Source organism: Egretta garzetta, unplaced genomic scaffold (assembly GCF_000687185.1).
Source record: "Egretta garzetta isolate BGI_Z169 unplaced genomic scaffold, ASM68718v1 scaffold138, whole genome shotgun sequence".
Taxonomy (NCBI): Eukaryota; Metazoa; Chordata; class Aves; order Pelecaniformes; family Ardeidae; genus Egretta; species Egretta garzetta.
This window is the reverse complement of record NW_009260598.1, coordinates 1,107,938-1,125,171: the sequence shown is the minus strand read 5'-3', so window position 1 is coordinate 1,125,171 and position 17,234 is coordinate 1,107,938. Positions and strand designations below refer to the sequence as shown.

The 17,234-nt window shown below is 38.8% G+C and overlaps 1 protein-coding gene across 5 annotated transcripts in view; it reads left to right on the top strand.

The window, feature by feature from the left end:
- The first annotated feature begins 2,885 nt into the window (after nucleotides 1–2,885).
- Nucleotides 2,886–17,234, top strand: part of ARMC2 (armadillo repeat containing 2) — a 66,487-nt gene continuing 52,138 nt past the window's right edge. For 4 of the 5 annotated variants that reach the window (XR_004842760.1, XR_004842761.1, XM_035900314.1 and 1 more), the window contains exons 1-5: nucleotides 2,886–3,174; nucleotides 4,462–4,534; nucleotides 5,928–6,093; nucleotides 7,348–7,555; nucleotides 11,379–11,429. Coding sequence is in view for 3 of the 5 variants with exons in the window: in XM_035900314.1 (XP_035756207.1) it covers nucleotides 2,957–3,174; nucleotides 4,462–4,534; nucleotides 5,928–6,093; nucleotides 7,348–7,555; nucleotides 11,379–11,429 (716 nt within the window). In the remaining 2 variants the exon portion in view is untranslated. The remainder of the gene's footprint in view (nucleotides 3,175–4,461; nucleotides 4,535–5,927; nucleotides 6,094–7,347; nucleotides 7,556–11,378; nucleotides 11,430–17,234) is intronic. The other variant, XM_035900313.1, reaches the window with a different exon arrangement.

Below are 17,234 nucleotides of genomic sequence, written 5' to 3'. Positions count from 1 at the left end.
AGGCCCCGGCTGGGGCGTGCGGTCAGTCGGGCGGGAGGCTTTGCAAACGCGGCTGGAGAGGGAGAACCTCCGGTGGGTTTCCCGGCGGCTTGCTGCTCGCTGTGGCCGGCGAGGAGTCTTGTTTTGCCAGGTTCGGGTTGGTTACTCCGCAAAGCCCGGGTCGGCCTTTACTCCACAGGTGCTGCTTTTCTGGGGAGTTCCTCTTGGACGTGGTATCTGGCAGCCGTGCCACAAACTCGCCCTGTTGAGGGTTACAGGCTTGATTTCTTGTAACTTTGTTCTCATTTCATTTTAATAGTGATTTCTCCGCCTCAAAATTTCACCAAGCTGAAAGCGTGTCAGTTGGGATTGATAAACTGCCGATGTTTAAAATTATATCTAATAATATCCATTATTAGTTCACTCTTACTAAACCTGTATTTGGGTGCCAACTATTCTAGAGATTTGCGTGGGCAGACAGAACCTGGATTCAGATGCTGGTGAGCAGAGTGTTGATGGCTTGAGTACAGGGTATGTCTTTAGTGTACTTCGTGATGGCAAGTATATCCGCTCTGTATGCCAGCAATTAAGTGACACTGGGTTTGAGGTGGGAAATAGGATGGCAGAGTCAGCATGGTGCCACGTCTGATGTAGTCAGCCATGCTTCTCTCATGTGCTGATTGACCCAAGAAAAGTGCTACAAGGGTGCAGCTATCTTGCTTCTGGGGATTGCTAGGACTAATCTGGGGTTCTCTGACCCGTGCTCTGTTGAGCTGGTGTTCTCTGACCCTGTGCCACTATCTACTGCTTTCAGTTCTTCCTATACAGAAGACCAGGCCGCTGGAGTAAACAACTGTGGAAAAAAGAAGAGCCCAAGTATGGCTTTTCAGACACTGGTGTAATACTCTTCTACCTTCTAGTAGAAAGTCAGAAAGGACATCATCATCAGTGCCAGTTAAAGGCTACCTGGGAAATGGTGACAGCAGCGAGGGACAAGATCTGTGTGTACCAGTTATCCTGGTTCCCATTGACACTGTGATGTTCCCTTTATCTGTCCTCTGCCGGGATTGGGGAGCAAAATGGGAATGCTGCTGGATTTTCAGAAAGAAGCAGTAATTATTAGAATTATTTCTTATGTGTAACTAAGATACTTCATGTTGCTTCTTAGTTTAGCTATGAAGAATGTATACATAAATCCCATAAAATACACATTTCAATAGTAGAGCACAGAGGTTTTTAAGAACTAAAGAAAACTCTGTCTTTCAGATATTAAATGTAAGATATTAGATTACATGAGAAGATTTATTTTAAAATTTAACAAGGTGGATAGAAATACATAGACCAGAAAAGAAGAAATGTGAATGAATTAAAATTTCTCATTTGTAGAATACTGTTGATTGATTTTGTTTAAGTAATTATTCACAGCTATTCTTTCCATGTATGCTGGATAATATCTGCATCAGACATAGGGCCTACACAGAAGACCTTCTGCTTAAAGGTCAAAATCTTGACTCCCAGTAGCTGGGAGAATAGGGAGTGATAATTTACCTTCCCTATTCAGTGACAAATGGCTGCAGAATTGCTCCAAACAGACTTCTGCAGTGGAATTCCTTACTTAACACTTTTGAATCATGTTGTAATAGAGGGAAGAGTAAGGAGCACAGAGCGTCAAATTCAGTCACAGTGAAGAAAAGTAACGTATTAATGGTAATCAGAAGGATTAAAGCCACTGACAGTCTCCGGATCTGTTCCTCTGTTTTGTAATGTTGCATCTTTTGGTGAAAGCGGTGGTTGTGCTGCTCCTGAGCATCCAATTTTATCTTGTGTCGTTCAGCTGAAGGGGCTGGCTTGTGTATTAATTCAAGAAACTGTGCCAGAATGTACAGGCTCTGAAAGAAAGAATGGAAGAGTCAGTTGGAAACGTAAAAATGCAGAACAGGAAGAAGTGAACTAAGAAACTAGGGAAATAAGATTTTTGCTCCATAGTTTAGAAATAACCAAGATGGTGGTATCTGAGCTACTGTCAGTTCATTGTCTTAAACTGTGTGAGAGAACAGAAGTTAGCAGATGGTCTGAGTCAAAGACAGTGCAGAAACGTATTTTTCTTTTTAGGTAAGTTTGAAAACCAGAAGAGGAATTTTGAATGGTTTAAGGCTCATGATGAGTTTGCTGTAAAATGACAAGGACGGTATCTACAGAGAACTGCACCAGGAGAGTGATTGATTTCGGGGGGCTCAAGAGATAATGAAGCAAGTCTTTCACTGCCCACTGCATTTGCTAGAAGATGCAGCAGGACAGAATACTGTTTCAAAGTTTGGGTTGACAATTTATCTTATGCTAATGTTATCTTTGCATGTGCTTGGGAGTGGGTTGAGGAGGCATTTCTCTTGGAGAAAAAAATGGATTGCTAGTTCTTCCTTGTCTCTGCTTATCAATTATTGATAACTGTGTCAGTTACTGATTATAATACCTCTTTGGCTCATTGGGAAACTGCCCTTGGTAAGGTCGATAACTTATATTGGGTGTTTCCTAAGTTCACTGGAAAGAAAGTGTCTCTTTACAGCGTGTTATTGAATTCCTGTTTCGGTTATGGTGTTTTATAAGTAATCAGGTGTTAAGAAACAGATTTTCTGTAGTATTGGAGAGTACCACATATGGCCCAGGAAGCACTGTGGTACTGAGTATGGTGTATTTTAGTTCCCTTTAAAAAACTAAAGGTCCTCTACGTCAGATGCTTTCTGCTCTCCTTCAGTATTTTCCTATGAAACAGAGAAATTGTGATGGAAATGCAGTATCAATGAGCCTTATTTTCCACTACTTCACCACTGTCTAGGACTTTGTTTCAATATCCTTTTTAACTATGTTGTGGTAGTGTAAACATTGATGAATTAATAGTTTGTAATTTAAAACTAGCATTAAATTCTGTGCCTCCCATTATATTGTACAGTGTTTTTCTTGTGCACTACTTTGCAGAGGAATGCAAGCTTCAAAGAATAAAAATACAGAAAAGACAGAACCATTCTACAGGCTTTCAGTGCCAAAGCAGAAGACAAGTTCTGAGATTATAAATGAAGCCAGGAATGTTCTACGAACACTAAGAACTCGAAGACCGTTTACACCTACAGAGGATCAGAGGAAACTTTTTGGATCTGGATCCTCACGAGCTCCTCAGAATAGACCCCCTTCAGTTTTTAGGTACTGTGGCTTTAAGATTTTTTTCAAATATCCTTTAGCAGCAAGAGATTTGATTCTGTAATTATGTTTCCGGTGATTTTTTTTTTTTCCCCCCTATGTTAATCTGTATTCCTAATCACATCCTTTGCCTTCTTCTAATGATCCTTACTGTTGGTGTTAATCTACATGTCCAGGAAGTTCCTGTGGATTAGAGCTACCAGAGGCAGTCATTACACTAGTTTTGTATATGGAGAATAGTATAGGAAAATGCTCTGTAACTCACCTTTTTCTTAAAACAATGTATGCTTTTAATTGAGGTAGTCTTCGACCTTTCCCTAGAAACTGTGAAAGCTTGCTTGTTTCCACGTAAACTGTATGCTAGATCTTTTTTCAGAGCTTTCTCAGATCTTTTTAAATATAAAATTGTAGGTCTTGATATTTGAAATGCTCATTTTTAAACAAAATTTGTACTACTTCAAAATTATTTGTGTGGAGTTTTGTTATGTAGCACAACTCACAGAGCTCAATAGATCTGTCTCTTTTGACAAAAAAGAAAAAAAAAAAATGTATATTGGGCTTCTTACATCCACTTTCCCAGTCATTTTTTAGCTCTCCTTATACGCCCATTCTGTAATGACTGTAGGGAGGAGATACGAGCTGCATTTGTAATGTTAGGTGTCAGGCATGCCAGAAAGGATGCTGAAACACATTTGAGTGGCCGTACAAGTAAGTCAGTGTCCGTGCTGTTTCATGGCAGCATGACTTGAGGCACTCAATGTATCTGATATTCCTTACTGCATAGTGTTGTGCCCTTACAGAAGGCAGGAGCCTGAGAGTGACTCAGCTGTTTGGTGGTGACCGGGTAATGAGGTCACATGGCTGACACCCATGCTTGTTCTGTCTGTGCTTCTTCTGTGTATGGGGAGGAGCATGCTCATGCCTGCACAAACCTGGGTTTTCTGCCCTGCATGGTTCTGCACCTTGTGTCAGATAGCTTGAGCACTAACAACAGTTGGGTTTGTGCACGAATTTAGGCTTATAATAGAGAATTGTTATAGATGTGTATGAAATAAGGGATCACCTGCCATGACACAGTTTGATGCTGATGAATTCCCAGATGTCAAAGTTAAATAGCATTCATGGAAGAAGAGTGATGGTGTAAAAGTGCCATGTCACTCTTAATTTATTCCTCCTTTCCCCTGTATTCATTGGCAAAGGGAGGAAGTATGCAATTAAAAATCAAAACCAAACCAAACACAAAACACTGGGTCTGCTTTATTCATATTATATTTAATTTCTTTATGCTAGTCTTCATGCATCCAGTTTTGATTTGGCTGAATCAAGACCAGTGTCCGGTGTTCGTCTTAGCCCACTGGATCATGTGAGTACTCTGGAAATAACTATGCAATACTGACATAAAAATATGTGTATCAGTAGTGATAGGGAAAAATGTGGTTTACATAGGTTGGGGAGAAATGGAAGCCAGTTGTAATGTTAGTCTGAGATGTATAAGGTCAGTTTTGTAATTTTTTCCCCAAAATAAACCTGAAAATAATTTAAACTATTTAAATATTGTTATATTGCATTGTAATTCTAAGTGACATTAACAAGAATCAGAAGACAGATACTTGAGTCAGCTTCCTTGTGTAAGATTACTAAAATAGAAAAAGGTCGTGAGCATCAACATGAACCAGCAATGTGCCCTTGCCGCTAAGAATGTGGCTAATAGGATCCTGGGCTGCATTAGGAGGTGTGTTGCTAGCAGGTTGAGGGAAGTGATCCTTCCCCTCTGCTCAGCACTGGTAAGGCCATACCTGGAGTAATGTATTTATATGAATCAAACTAAAAAATTCTGACCATACTTAGATTTAGATACTGGTGTGTGTTAAATTTTCATTTATTTTGTGTGTGAGGGTGGAAAACAAATAGAGAAAACTACTGTTAAGACCAATGCAAAAACTGCCTTTTTCCTTTACCAGTAGAGAGAGCTTGTATTAGGCACTGTGGTTCTGGGGAGTGGGCCTCACCTCTTGGCTATCTTCAGCTAATACGGAGGAGAGCTCTAAGGGATCAAACTGGAGACTTTCTAATGAATTCTTTATTGTAAGGAAATTGGAGAGAACCTTGATCCTAGAGAGCAATGCATTTACGTAGGGCACAAGTGCTTTTTACCAGAGGTTCAGGGGGTTGGTCACATCATCTAAGATGCAAGATACTGACGTAAATAAAACTAGAACTTGCACATTTCTGGATCTGCATGATTTATCTCAGTGTGATAGGAAGCGGTCCATATGATATGAACAAATTTGAAGTGTTTTGGAAATACTACTTTAGTGCTCAAAAACAAATCATAAGGAATAGATGTGCCTCTAGAATTGTTAGTGCAAGTCTTTGACACGGCGTTTTGTTTTTTTTTTTTACAAATAAGCATACTGCAGATGATGTTACATGAATATATACGAGGGAAATAAATAATTCTGAGTTTCAGTTGCTCAGTTTTTGTTTGTTTTCTGCACCCCTGAATGTTTGCTTTTAAATGGCTTTCTGTGGTGATAATGGTATAGATATGTGGCTTTTTGAGTGGAATGGTGTCATTAGATTCTGGATATGAAAATGAAAATTTCTTAATGAGCAAGCCTATGTAACTTTTATCTATTCTGAACTGAACCCTTTGTAGAAATCATTTGGTTTCCTCTTTTTTTTTAATTTTTGCTTATATGAAAATGAAATTTATCTGTGCTTTTATTAAAAAGTCTTCTTTACCTTTGCTGCAGAAACCAATACTAGTCACTTTTGCAAAAGATGAAGATTCTTCCATTTCTCTTCCAAAGCCTCCTGCCGATGCTGCAGAGGGTAGAAAAGTCAGCAGTGCTCGGGCACACTTATTTAGAAGAACTCAGGGAAATTTTCTTTCTGCTAAAATGGTTTCTCCTGATCAGAGTAAGAATGTTTTGATACATGTTATTTCCTAGAAAAGTAACTGCATGATGGGTTTTAATGTCATTAATTACATGAATTATTATATTGTATTAAAGGACCTGCATGTCCTTTCAGAGTAAGTTTTAAAAATATTTAGATGGCTTTAAGACAGTTTTGAAAATGTGATTTCCAAAAATGATACTGGCTTCCACTTCTGAAGGTGAGTTGAAAGCTACTCAGGTGCCTTTTTTTTCCTATAGGTTTCTAAGTAATGGAATTTTTACTGAAAGTTTTCTTCAATGGGTAAAATTAACATTAAATGCTGAAATGTTTAAAGAGATAATGAGATGGCATCTTCTAAGGAGATTCCCTGATGGATTATTGAGCATAAAAGGAGGAGTAAAAAGGAATGATATGTCTTGACAGGCCTCCAACTACATCATATTTGTTGTTAAGAGTTTCATCAGTGGAGACTTAATAAAGGTTGCTAAACGTAGGATTTAAAAGTAATTTTCTTGCAGATGGGAAATGACTTGACATCTTGGTTTCCTGCACATTGGCTCATAATGAAACATGCTGGAACTCTGTCCTTAATGAAGACTGATTGTGATAATGACAATTCTTACATTGCCTGGGTTTGTTACTTTACATGATAAACTGAATATCTCACTTTTGACCTCATTGCAAAATAAGTCTTATACAACAAATACTAAGCTTGACTTCATAATTATGTACGTATTCTATAAATTTATATGTACACCATTTACCCCTACATGTAGTTTAATCCATTAGCCTTAATCAGTTGATGTTACTAATTGGAGAAGTTGAGAACCTAATGTAGTTATAGGCTGAGTTTGCCTCTTCTTCCCTTTGGGGATCATGCAAATGTTCACAAGTTTTTGTGCAGGTTCTTATCATGTGTGCTTACCAAGGTACAAGATTAACAGCTACCTTTTGCTTGGGTTCCTTCATAATATTCAGATCCTGAAATATAATCACTTCTTTCACAAGATTCAAACCACCTATCTCTAAATGGGAAATTAAAAAAAACTATGAAAGATTAAAGTGTTAAAACACAAAACTGAGAGACTTTAAGAAGTGGTATTCATAGAAGACTACCTTGCTCTAGATATTCTTAAGCATTCTCACCTTTTAAATTGATACAAGCAAATTTTGATAATGTAACGTGGCAAACAGTAATTAATTTTGAGCTCTGACGTGTATTTATTGTGTAAGAACATTTTTACAAAATTATGTTCTCTTTGGCTATTTCAGATGAAGAGAAGCTAGATTCTGAAGAACCAGCTATGATGAGTAATCTTTGCAGAAGTAATGATAACTGCCTAGCAGAGCAAAGGCCATGCACACCATTTAATTATGAAAGTAGACAATTAATTTGTAATGAGCACATCAGCAGATTGGAGAAGGAAGACTTCCTAAAAGGGACAGCAGGAAAATTTTTATTTCAACTGAGAGGAGAAAGGTCGGTATTGCTTGAGTATGGTAACGTGCACCTTCCACACAAACCTCTCCCCAGGTATTCAGTTGGGCAAGTATCAAAATGTTTAAAATTCGTGGCATTTGAAGATGGCACTATTTATGCGTTAGAACAAAACTATGTTTTAGTTTATTAGGAACAAAAACCTTTACACTCCTGTTCTTAGGAAGTCTTTACACTCAAAAGTCTGATTTGTCCAAAAATTGTTGATAGGAAGTTGCTTGATATGTAATAACTTTATTTTTAATTTTGTTTGATCACTAACATTTCAAAACTAAGTCTTCTAATAATTACGTATAGAATACTCAAGTTTAGATACAATGGTCTTGTTTTTACAGTTCAGACCTCTTGTTTTAAGTTGCTGCACATTCTTCCCTTAGGTCCACAGATGAGTAGAGCTGTGTTTTCAGTTCTGGTGTTGGGGAAATACGTGTTTATGCTCAACAACCAGGCTTAAACTCGTGGCCAATAGAGGCAGAATTTTTTTGTAGCTTTGAATTTTTTTTAGTTCATTTTTTTCGATGACCAAACAGCTGCAAGAGGTTAATAAGACTTATGTGTATGCAGTCTGTTTTTACTGATCCTAGATTATTACATGCATTCTGTAATTCACAATTATGTAATTTTTTTTTTCTTTTTGATTCAGATAGAATTGTAGAACGTTTTGGGTTGGAAGGGACCCCTAGAGGTCATCTAGTCCAACCCCCCTGCAGTGAGCAGGGACACCGCTAACTAGATCAGGTTGCTCAGAGCCCCGTCCAACCTGGCCTTGAATGTTTCCAGGGATGGGGCCTCCACTGCCTCTCTGGGCAACCTGTTCCAGTGTTTCACCACCCTCATTGTGAAAAATGTCTTCCTTATATCCAGTCTAAATCTACCCTGCTTCAGTTTAAAACCATTACCCCTTGTCCTGTCACATCTGTCCCTACTAAAAAGATTTTTCCCGTTTTTACTATAGGCTCCCTTTAAGTACTGAAAGGCCACAGTAAGGTCTCCCTGCAGCCTTGTCTTCTCCAGGCTGAACATCCCCAACTTTCTCAGCCTGTCCTCATAAGAGATCTGAATTCTTGCATAGGGAGGAATAGTCCATGTCACTGTGTTCAGTAGGTGTATCAGTGGCTGCGCTAGTAGTTGGATGAACAACCGTTTTGTGCTGATAATACTGACAGATATGACAATATCTACAACAAAGAATGAATTACACCTTATTTTCAAAACACATCTATAAAGACTTCAAAAAAAACACTTAAAAAAAAAATCTGAAAGACTGCAGACTTGTGGGAGCAAAGAAAAAGTTTCATGAGTATGGAGGGAGGGGAAAATGAGAAAATAAGCCCAGCAATGAAAAATTATGAGTGACTGAAAGTAAAACACCAAGGAGAATGCTTCAGTGCAAAATTATTTTCTCCCGGTGAAATCAGTGACTTTTATTTAGTAAAGCTGTGGTGTGAAGTACTTTAGTGTTGTTGAAATGGGTAGTTAGCTAATGGTGTCAAAGTGTCTCTAGTTAAGAAAAGGTCAGTTGATACCTTTACTAACTGGAAAGAATGACTTTCCTTCTGAGTCATAATTTTAAAACTTGCAAGTATGATTGAAAAGTTAACTCATACATCCTTGCTATCTGTTCAAAATTATATGCTTATCCTTTATAAAGTTGAGAGCTCCGCAAGTTTTTCATTTTGGGTTTTTGTTACTGGTGCTTTTTGCAATCATCCATTCATATGGCATTGTGTACCATAATCATTGAGTTTTCTGATAGTCTGAACCACAGAATGTCATGATTTACCTTGATTACCTTGATAATTTTTGAGAATGACTGGCTTCTCTATTGAAATATTCTTAGGAACAGGCAAAAAAAGCCTATTACCAAAAAAGATTGCTTGTGGCAACATGAATTCTTATAGGACATTTTCACTTTGGTTTCTTAGTGTTAGAGAAGTTTTAGAAAAAAAATTAAAAGGGGAAAATTATGTATTTTCAATTTGATATTCTTCAAATATCATTATGCATATTTGAAGAATAGGGTGTCAAGGTTCATTTTGCATGAACTCCACTGGCTTAATTTCTTTGACCTGTTATTTTTCTGACTCTTAACATGATAGCTAAGATACTAGTGATTCTAACCATGAAAGATGGAATGTTAATACAGCTAGCTTGTCATATCCATGCTTGAACTAGAGAGAATAATACTAGAGGTAGTTGAATCTCCCCCATCACTTAAATGAGATCTCAAATTACTGGCCTTAAGATAATACAGAAAAATGTTTTCCAATCTTGTTCTGACTAGTTTTCTCTAAAATAGTGGCATAATATTCCTCCCTCCTTCTGTGTTGAATGCAAGATCTGTATTTTTCAATGGTGCATCTTTACATTCTCCTGGGGGTTGTGCATGCTTCCTGTGTGCTTGAGACAGAGGTGTTTTTTGCCAGTGCTGCCTAAGAGATGCTGCCTGTGCTGCTTTACACCCTTGCATGAAGGATCACTAACAACACTTAGGTGCTCACGTGGCTTAGACTATCAGACATACCTGCAATGCTGCAATATGCACAAAAATAATGTAGAATGCTTTCCATTTAGTAAAGGACAAAGATCCCTCATCTGTATCAGCCCAAGCAGTTCATGCTATCATATGATGAAATGGCTCTAGGTAATCTCAGCTGCTCTCATATATTCTAACTCATTGCTAAGACTTATGCCAATAAACACATTGTTGCAGTATTCGCATATGACACTACACAAATCAGGCAGACCTTGATCTATATCCTTTTCTGAGTTCAGAGATGTCATTCTTCATCTGACAAGGCAGCTGAAAGGTATCACAAACCTATCATTCAATATAGCTGTTTGAGTTTGGTCTTGATAGGAGTTGTATATAAAAGGTTCCAGTACCATAGAGGGGTCATTGAATAACAGAGTTTTGGAATTCTTTCTCAATAGAACATGTTTACAGGTACTAGATGATTGCTATGATTAGATTGCATCAGCTTCTATGTCACAAATACTTGAGACATCTTGTATGAAGTTAAAAGATATTTTCTATTTAAAGTACATTGTATTCAGGAACAATAGGATGCAGTCTTAAAGGGATGTGAAAACTTTTATTATCTGGAGTCCTGTCATCTTCCATGTGAAGCAGTTGTGTTAGCCTCAATTCTGTATCCCAGTGATTTTAAACCCTTGTAGGAATTAAGCAAGTAGATTATAGAAATAGTATAGTTCATGCAGGAGAAGGCGCATGAGACTCTTTACTCCCCTTTCCCCACAGTTCCTATATATATACGAAAATAACTTTGCTAATAAAGCTGTGTTTCTGTTAATGATGCAAATATAGAGCATGCCAAAATAGCATGGCAGATTCCTGCCATTAATGCTATTACATTTATTTCAAAGAGAACAGAAGGGAAGTATTTTATTCCAGAAAGACTTGCTCACTTTCCATCTCAAATTCTTTTGTTGTCCCAAGGACTGATGAAAAGAATGAACAGCACTAATGAAATAGCTATTGCTATATAAAGATACTGGAGGAAAAAAAGAGAAAAGGACCTTTGGAGGGGAAGAGTTATTTGTCATTTTGTTTGCAGTTCTGTTTTTCAAACAGAACCATCTAGTTAGAATAGAATAGGTATATTAATTGAAGCAGATTGAATTTATTGACATGTTGCCTCAGGAAAGCAAGGAGCAATTTCTGACAATCATAAGGAAGCTAAGTTTTGTTTACATCTTCATCCAGCCATTGTGCCTTGCCATCTATTGTGATTGCTAGAAATGAAATTTCTAAAATGTTTTCTGCATTCATATATTTCAACAGAAGTGTCAACAGTGATGGCAGATTTGCTGATGAGGAGCAACAGTTTCCCTGGTGAGAAAAGATGATTTATTTTTTTTTTTCTCCTCCTTCAATTTCTCAATATTCTGGAAGCTTAGATGTCATTCCAGGTCTCCGTAAAAACATAGGTGCCTTCAGTGAGGAAAAGCTTGGTGACAAACAGTTGATTCCCAAGTGGTCTGCTCTACACTTTTTTTAATAACTGATTTCTATAAATAGCTACAGAAAGAGTAGAAGGTGCTGTGAAGAAGATATACTGTGCCCTGTTTTCTGTCATCATTGCTGTCCTTATTAAATGCCAATTTGACAGAATGCATAAGAGGTATTCATCAACTGCTTCTATAAGACTAGTTTCTCTTGTACTTTTTAGAGTTTTGGAATGCTTCAATAGAAAATTATAAAAGTAGGGGACAAGTGAATACTGGAAATCACTTCTGTCTGATTGCTTAAACTAGCTTCACATCTGTGCCCAAAATATTAATTCCTTTTCTCCTCAAAGAAAAGGATTCCTACAGAGAAGAGAGATTTCTTTCCTGAAGGGAACACCCATTCTGTTTTGCTCTGGATGAATTTTTGAAATGAATGACATGGTGTGAATATAAGCTTATTGTAAGGTTTAGCTGATACTGCTGCAGATTCTCCGACTTCTTTCAGGATTTGTCTTTTCTCATTATGTATATTCACAACTTCTGGAGTTCTCATAAAGACATGGAAACAGGAAGCTAATCTACTCCTAACTACTCTATTTCTGCCTCAGTTCCATTAGCTATTGAGACTAAAAAACAATTTTTAAGAAAGAAAATATTTAAGAAGGAAACAACCAAGTGCTGGAAAGCTTTCACAGGTAGAACTTTCTACAGTGTTTTCCAAAGACAGTATGACACCTGCACTTCCAAGAAGGTGCTGAGTTTTGTATAGGGTTAGGGGATAGTGAGAGAAAATTGGGAATGAAGAACTACTCCCTCCCCCTGCCCCCAAACTTTTTATAGACTTCTGAAGAAAGAAGCAACAGGTAGCTGTTATCTCTGGTACTCTGGTCTCTTCACTTGTGAAAGAGAGAGTGTAGTTTAGGGTCATTTCTACTGCCTACATCAAAGGGAGTCTTTCCACGATAGTCATTCGTTTGAGCATAAGGTCATTGGTCTCCAAAGCTGGGAGATTTAGGTCTTGAGAGTCTTTATTATCAATTGAATGCTAATTCCAGAATGTGAAAGGGTGCTAGGTAGGACTGTAGTAACAAGGGATTTAGACTGATTGTTTAGAATGAGGATGCTTATGCAAGATTCAAGTTATGAAGATGCTGTGGTTTTCAGATGCAGCTGTATTTAGGCTAGTATTTTAGGTGTTCTTTATGGTTAGAACTAGGCTATCAGTTGTCTGCTTGCTTAAAGATACCCTGCCACAAATAGATATTGTTAATATCTGTAGTTGCCCTCTACAACTACCTGAAAGGAGGTTGTGGTGAGGTGGGGGTCGGTCTCTTCTCCCTGGTAATGGGCGATAGGATGAGGGGAAATGGCCTCAAGTTGCGCCAGGGCAGGTTTAGGTTGGACATTAGGAAACATTTTTTCACTGAAAGGGTTGTCAAGCATTGGAACGGGCTGCCCAGGGAAGTGGTTGAGTCCCCATCCCTGGAGGTATTTAAAAGACGGGTAGACAGGTGCTTAGGGACATGGTTTAGTGGTGGGATGGCAGGGTAAGGTTAACGGTTGGACTTGATGATCTTAAAGGTCTTTTCCAACCTAAAGGATTCTGTGATTTTGTGATGATTCTATTTTCTGTATTAGGCAGAAAATGCAGAGACTGAAGAATAAAAAGGGTAAGGATATAGGTTTTCCATCAACCTCGGTTATTCTTTTAGGCCATACTATTTAACGTGTGCATGAAGTTCTTCATCAACAGCTGTATGTTCTTTTTATCACTGGAGCTGTCATAAGTAATGGACTATGCCCATGATTGTGTTTATAGAGTAATTGTTATTTGCTCATCTTCAGGATGACTTAGAGTGTAGTTGGCCTATTTGTCAACATATTTTTGCAAATTACATTGCCTTTCTACTATTTATCCTTTCTCATATCAGTGGTATCAGTTACAGTCTCAGTTATAGTTTCCACTCCCTTTGTTTTTGTCTTTTCTGGTGGTGCTACATACGATATAATCCTTTACAATTCCTGAAATAATTTCAGGACATCTGTATTATCAATTTTTCAATTATTTGCATGCTTTTGAAAATCTTTGTAGCTGAGAAGCAGGACTGACTAGAGGTTTGTGTAATTGGTTTAATACTTTAATTTATATTTCTTTTAGCTGTCTGCAAGTAATTTACTGTGTCTTCGTTATGTTTTCTAAAAGGAAAATAGTCTTTAAAAATTGAGCTATTGTACTAATTCTTTTTTTTGAGGCACACCTATTATTTGTTTCTACACTGTGTTTGTATCTATCTTGTTTGTGCCTGAGATGACATCATAGAAGGGAACATTCAGTGGTAGTTGAGCAAAACAGGGACATGTTCTCCTAAGCGGCTCGGTGAAGGTCAATTCTTTGTCTAAAAAGATAGAGTGCCTTTCAAGTGCTAAGTTATGGGTCAGGAAGAAATCCCCTGATTTAAAACAAAACAAACCCGCAAAAACATATTCCCTATATTCAACCAATGAAAGGCAATACAGAAAACTAATTCTGATGTCCTTTTGGCAACATAAAAGGTCTGGATGGTGTAATTAAATAGGAATAAATGGATTAATGAAAAATGTAAATGTTAATTGGCATATGGAAAAATTAATTTCTATGAGTGAATGATAAAGTGAAACACTATATTTTTTTTCTCATTTTGCCAAAAGCTGAAACCAATTCCTATTAGCTGCTTTGGCAAAAACACTCGGATGTTGTTTACACTTCCTTTCAAAGTCTACAGAACAATGTCTTGTTACTAAAATTAGTAACAATTGTTTAGAGTTAGAACTCTTGTTTCCTGATCACTAAACACTTGCGGTGGAAGAATCACAATAGCGGAGGACTTATGTTCTAAAGCAGTGGCTCCTAAGCATTGTGTAGCTGAACCTTGTCTGAGAAAATCAGTTGCAGTCTCTCTCACTTTCTCCAGCTCCACATGTGATTCCCCTTCTCTGTCTTGGGGTTCTTACACAACCTTGTCCTTTGCTGCTGACTCAGGGTCTGCTGCATCATTCTTCTTGCCCCGATTCCCAGGATCACCATTAGTTCCTCTTAACTTTCCCTGGAGCTGCCATCCTTCTTTTTGAGACGAAGCTCCTGAGTCTGGCTGTGCCCTGATAAACTTGGTCTAGAGCCTTAGGTATCTTTGCACCATGCTTGCCAGTGCTCCTGCCAGGAGACCTGATGAGCAGTTCATGAGACCACAGTTCTGAATAATTTAGAAAAACAGTAATTGGCGGTCAGTATATAAGCAACCTATTGGCTGATATGCCAGAGGGTTGTGCAACCATCCAGAGGGACCTCAGCAGGCTGGAGAAGTGAGTTGACAGGAACCTTGTGCAGTTTAACAAAGGCAAGTGCAAAGTCCTGCACCTAGGGAGGTACAACCCCAGGCACCAGTATGTACTGGGGGTCATCCAGCTGGGAGGCAGTACTATGGAAAAAGACCTGGAGGTCCTGGTGGACACCAAGTTCATAGAATAGCTCAGGTGGGAAAGGACATCAGAAGATCACCTGGTCCAATCTTGTGTGGAAAAGGGAGTCTAGATGAGATTATCTACCATCTTGTTCATTCTCATCTTAAAAATCTCCACCACACCTGGAGTGCTGGGTTCAGTTCTGGACTCCCTAGTGCAATAGAGATATGGAGCAGCTGGAGTCCAGCTACTCAGATGAAGGAGTCCTTCATGCGAGGAAAGGCAGAGAGAGCTGGGACTATTTAGCCTGAAGAAGAGAAGACTCGGAAGAGGTCTTATCAATGTATATAAATAGCTGAAGGGAGGGTGTGCTGTGACACCCTCATTGGTTGTGTGACAAGAGCTCTTCCTTCTCCCTCATGGCAGGCACTCAAAAGAGGAAAACCTAGTTACTAACCTGTGACTGCTCTTTTTGGAGAGTTACTGGCTGTATATACTTTCACAACATATCCTAGCAGATTTTCCCTTTGTAGTGCATATAGAATTTGGGTATCTTCGGTTGAAAGAAAAATACACACCTGCTTAAATAGCCAAATGATCCTTAACAGTAGAAGGCATGCCATCCTGGATACTACTAACATTAAAAATAATCCCAGATTACAGTGTAGATGTAGTCACACTCTGAATATACGTCAGAAACATCTCAAAGAACAGTCTTTCTTAACGGCATATCTGTTTCATGAGTACCCACAAACAGGGGGACTGAGCTCTGATCTAGTCTGAAAGAACACCTTTGTGCCTAGTAGTCCTTTTGATATGTCTGGCTTGCCTGAGCAGGCCCCCAGGATCTGCTTAGTATCGCTCTATATCCATTCTTCTTGCCGTTTAGTGAAATGTCTTGATTTTTGGGTGTAGATAAATCGTGTCTGGCTTTCCAATGCTCACAACATATGTTTGTAAAATCAGATGTTCAGTGCTTATATTTATGTATAAACAGTCTGCATCTTTTACTTATTGCAGTGCCTAGGCTGTTTTTAGATCTTTGTGAAAAGTTAGAAATTGTTCCCCTAGATGTTTGAAGATCTGAAAACATCAATGTATCAAGGATCCAAAATTAAACTTGTAAAAATTTGAGTCACATTTTTGGGCTTTAAGTTAACTAGAAGAAAAGAAATTTGTGGGGGCTAAATGGGGTGGAATGAAGGAAAATATATTGGGGAGAGATTGAGTGACTGTTGAGGGAAAATGGAAGAAAAAAAAAAAAGAGGGGGGGGAATGCATCAGGATGAAAAACATGGAGGCAGAAGCTGAAAGAGAACTGCAGGCAGGGAACCTCAACAGCACCCTCTATTTGCTGGAGGCATCTGGGAAGCTTTTTGGTCACTGTTAGAGGACACTGAGCAAGGTGGACTTTCAGCATGACCTATTACAGCTTTTGTGTATTTGTGTTACATAAATGGCTAGTGTACTTTCAGATTAAGTACAACTGGTTTCGTTTACCTTGTCAAAATAAAGACAAAAATTAAAAGGGCTCTAAGGACCAACAATGAAACTATCAGGGGCTTAGATTTGCTTATGGGGAGGGAACTTAGAAGATTAGAATTGTGGTTCTATAGGTACAGAAAATGCTCTGCAGATCATAGAATAGAATCATAGAATCATAGAATGTTTAGGGTTGGAAGGGACCACTAGTGGTCATCTAGTCCAACCCCCCTGCAGTGAGCAGGGACACTGCTAACTAGATCAGATTGCTCAGAGCCCCATCCAACCTGGCCTTGAATGTTTCCAGGGATGGGGCCTCCACTACCTCTCTGGGCAACCTGTTCCAGTGTTTTACCACCCTCATTGTAAAAAATTTCTTCCTTACCTCTAGCCTGAACCTACCCTGTTCTAGTTTAAAACCATTTCCCCTTGTCCTAACACAGCTGGCCCTACTAAAAAGACGTTCCCCATCTTTCCTATAGGCCCCCTTTAGGTACTGGAAGGCCGCAATCAGGTCTCCCCGTAGCCTCCTTTTCTCCAGACTGAACAAGCCCAACTCTCTCAGCCTGTCCTCATAGGAGAGGTGCTCCAGCCCTCGGATCATTTTTGTAGCCCTCCTCTGGACCCGTTCCAACAGTTCCATGTCCTTCTTGTGCTGAGGGCTCCAGAGCTGGACGCAGTACTCCAGGTGAGGTCTCACCAGAGCTGAGTAGAGGGGCAGAATCACCTCCCTCGACCTGCTGGCCACGCTTTTCCTGATGCAGCCCAG